This window comes from Lactuca saligna, chromosome 8, assembly GCF_052625555.1.
Source record: "Lactuca saligna cultivar CGN05327 chromosome 8, ASM5262555v1, whole genome shotgun sequence".
Taxonomy (NCBI): Eukaryota; Viridiplantae; Streptophyta; class Magnoliopsida; order Asterales; family Asteraceae; genus Lactuca; species Lactuca saligna.
Genome location: NC_136424.1, coordinates 90,962,319 through 90,965,974, shown reverse-complemented (window position 1 = coordinate 90,965,974; position 3,656 = coordinate 90,962,319). Strand labels below are relative to the sequence as shown.

The following is a 3,656-nucleotide window of genomic DNA, read 5'->3' as shown; positions in this document are numbered from 1 at the left end:
TATCTCAAATTCTCACTTAACTTCTTTTCAAACTCATCAACATCTTTTTTTTGTCTTCAGGATTCAAAACAATCCACAATATTGAGGTAATTAATCACATGAATTGCTTCTCTTAAACTTAACGACCTTATCAGATTAATCACTTCGTATGTTTCATGTGATTATAAAACAGTTATTAGTTTTATTGTTATTTTTTGTAGTAGAGAAACCCTAATCTCTTCCGGTTCTTTCAAACCAACATCTGCTACTTCACGGTTAACTGCTTCAGTTGCTCTTGGAATGCTGTTTAACGAGTTAGGGAAAGTTAATTGCTATTGTGAGAAATTATTTGTACACATGATAAGCCATTTTGCGTTTTAAACATATTGAACGTTGTTATCAAAATAAATCATGCACAGCCCAAATTTCAAATTGTACGCTAACTTTGTTAAACAAAAATTAGTAAATAAAAACTACCATAATAAAAATAAAACTAATGCGCTGCTTATCAGCCAAACAAAATATATCCCATAACTTTGGGTATACCAAAAAACGACATAAAAAACATATAGTCTTGAATCAATACCAACAACATTTAATCAACCTCTTCAATCTTAGGGCCAGCACCACCACCGGAAGGAATATCCTCATCCATGGATCCACCAGCAGCACCCTCTCCACCCTGATACATCTTAGCAATAATTGGGTTGCAAACACCCTCAAGCTCCTTCAACTTGTCTTCAAACTCATCAGCCTCTGCAAGCTGATTTGCATCCAACCATGAAATGGATTCATCAATGGCATCCTCAATCTTCTTCTTATCAGCAGGACTCAACTTCTCCCCGATCTTCTCATCCTTGATCGTGTTCCTCATGTTGTAAGCATAATTCTCCAATGTGTTCTTCGCCTCCACCTTCTTCTTATGTTCCTCATCCTCAGACTTATACTTCTCTGCCTCCTGAACCATCTTCTCAATCTCCTCCTTGGAAAGCCTTCCCTTGTCATTTGTGATGGTGATCTTGTTCTTCTGCCCTGTTGTTTTATCCTCAGCCGACACATTCAGAATACCATTTGCATCAATATCAAAACAAACTGTGATCTGTGGGACCCCCCTTGGTGCCGGAGGAATCCCAGAAAGCTCAAATTTCCCGAGCAAATTGTTGTCTTTGGTTCTTGTTCTTTCACCTTCGTAAACCTGAATCAAAACCCCTGGTTGGTTATCAGAGTAGGTGGAAAACACCTGTTCCTTTTTGGTTGGAATAGTTGTGTTCCTTTGAATGAGAGTAGTCATAACACCTCCGGCAGTTTCCAGACCCAAAGAGAGAGGAGTGACATCCAAAAGAAGCAAATCTTGAACTTTTTCGTTACCCTCACCACTCAAAATTGCCGCCTGGACTGCAGCACCATAAGCCACCGCCTCATCCGGGTTGATGCTTTTGCAGAGCTCCTTTCCATTGAAAAAATCTTGAAGAAGCTGTTGCACTTTGGGAATTCGGGTCGACCCACCCACAAGAACGACTTCGTGGACTGTGCTTTTGTCCATCTTCGCGTCTCTCAAACACTTTTCAACAGGCTCCATGCATTTTCTGAACAGATCCATGTTTAGCTCTTCGAATCTGGCACGGGTTATGGTGGAGTAGAAATCGACACCTTCATACAAAGAGTCTATTTCGATTGTGGTTTGAGCGGTGGACGATAAAGTCCTCTTAGCTCTCTCGCAAGAAGTTCTTAACCTTCTCAGAGCTCTTGGGTTTCCGGTGATGTCCTTCTTATGCTTTCTTTTAAACTCCTGAACGAAATGGTTCACCATTCTGTTGTCGAAATCTTCTCCGCCGAGATGGGTGTCACCGGCGGTTGATTTCACTTCAAAGATACCTTCTTCTATTGTCAAAAGAGACACATCGAAAGTACCACCACCGAGGTCAAAGATAAGAACGTTCTTCTCTCCGACGCTCGTTGCTTTCTTGTCGAGACCGTAAGCGATTGCAGCGGCGGTTGGCTCGTTGATGATACGCATGACATTCAGACCAGAGATGACACCGGCATCCTTGGTGGCCTGTCTTTGCGAGTCGTTGAAGTAAGCAGGAACAGTGACGACGGCGTTCTTCACCGTTGATCCGAGAAAAGCTTCAGCGATTTCCTTCATCTTGATGAGAACCATGGACGAGATCTCCTCTGCAGCAAACTGTTTCTCCTCGCCTTTGTAATTGACGGCGATCATTGGCTTCTCAGCTGGGCCGGGAGTGACCTTAAAAGGCCATAGCTTGATGTCACTCTGTACAGAGGCATCGCTGAATCTCCGACCAATAAGACGTTTTGCATCTGTTACAGAACAATTAAAGTAAGCATAAGCTTGTATCAACATAAAACAATGGTTTAAAGCCAAGGATATATGACAAACTGACGTTGATTGACATAGATCTATGAACATAAAACAATGATTGTAATTCAAAGATACATGACTAAGTCACCAGCAAATCTGGAGGATGGAGATTGAAAAGTTAAATATCTACTCGCTTTTACAATCTCAAAGTTCGGACTACAATCTCAAAGCCCTTAAATTGCATATAGTAACCTATTAAACCTTCTAAACAGAGTTTCCAAACGCAATCAATGTAAACTAACAACTTATAGTAAAAAGTTAGACATTCAACTCTACATAAACAGATCAGATCTAACATGAATTAAAGTCGACAAAGAAGAACTAACCAAAAACAGTATTTGTCGGATTCATCGCCACTTGGTTCTTAGCAGCATCACCGATCAACCTTTCGGAATCGGTAAAGGCAACGTAAGACGGTGTCGTCCTGTTACCCTGATCATTGGCAATGATCTCCACACGATCATGTTGCCACACGCCTACACAAGAATACGTAGTTCCGAGATCGATTCCAATCGCTGGACCTTCACCTTTGCCTGCCATTGTAATAGGACTAATGGAGAGAGTTTGTTTAGGCGACTCTACTATTGAATTTAGGGTTTGTGTGAGAAAGATAGATGGAGAGAAATAGTATTATATGAGAAGAGAGGCGTGGTTGTAAGGAAAAGTATAAATAGGGTTTTAGAAGATGTGTTGTCCATTCTAGAATGTTCTACGACCGTTGAGATCAGATTCATAATGTAAAATCGACGGCTAAGATTGATCAAGGAGGGAGTGTTCAATATTGGTCTACGTAGGGTTCATGTTTCACTTGATTACTTCCGGAACAAAGACGTCGACTCCACAAATTTGTTGTGAACAATTTCCTCGTTAAGTTCTAAAAGAATCTCTTATGGGCTGGTCCAACTTAGGTTTGAGGCCCATGCCAACAATAAAAATAAGACCTTTTAAAATGTTAAAATCTAATCAAATTCCTAAAATAAATATACAAAATAGCAAAATTTAAATGTGAAAAATCTATTATCAAATTACTAAAATAAATATATACAATAGCAATACATAAAACATATAATTATTTGAGATTGTGAAAGATAAACTTTTGCTATAGATGCATGTTTTGTTTTGACGTTTAATGATTGCATGATATAAAAATAAAATAAAATAAAATATTATACAAAGTATATTTACATAAATTTACTCTTGTGATCTTTTTTAGATAATCGATATAACCATCATAAAACAATGATGATGATTAAAAAAAAATGAATATTTGAAGTTGTTTTTTCTGTGTTAAAAA

The 3,656-nt window shown here is 38.7% G+C and overlaps 1 protein-coding gene across 1 annotated transcript; it reads right to left on the bottom strand.

Annotated features, from left to right (window-relative positions):
* Nucleotides 1-404: 404 nt before the first annotated feature.
* On the bottom strand, nucleotides 405-3,004 carry LOC145011819 (heat shock cognate 70 kDa protein 2-like). Its single transcript, XM_078970554.1, has 2 exons — nucleotides 2,689-3,004; nucleotides 405-2,301 (listed from the first exon to the last, which is right to left on the bottom strand). The coding sequence occupies exons 1-2, from the start codon at nucleotides 2,900-2,902 to the stop codon at nucleotides 575-577; spliced, it is 1,941 nt and encodes a 646-aa protein (XP_078826680.1). The 5' UTR covers nucleotides 2,903-3,004; the 3' UTR covers nucleotides 405-574.
* Between the last annotated feature and the right edge of the window lie 652 nt (nucleotides 3,005-3,656).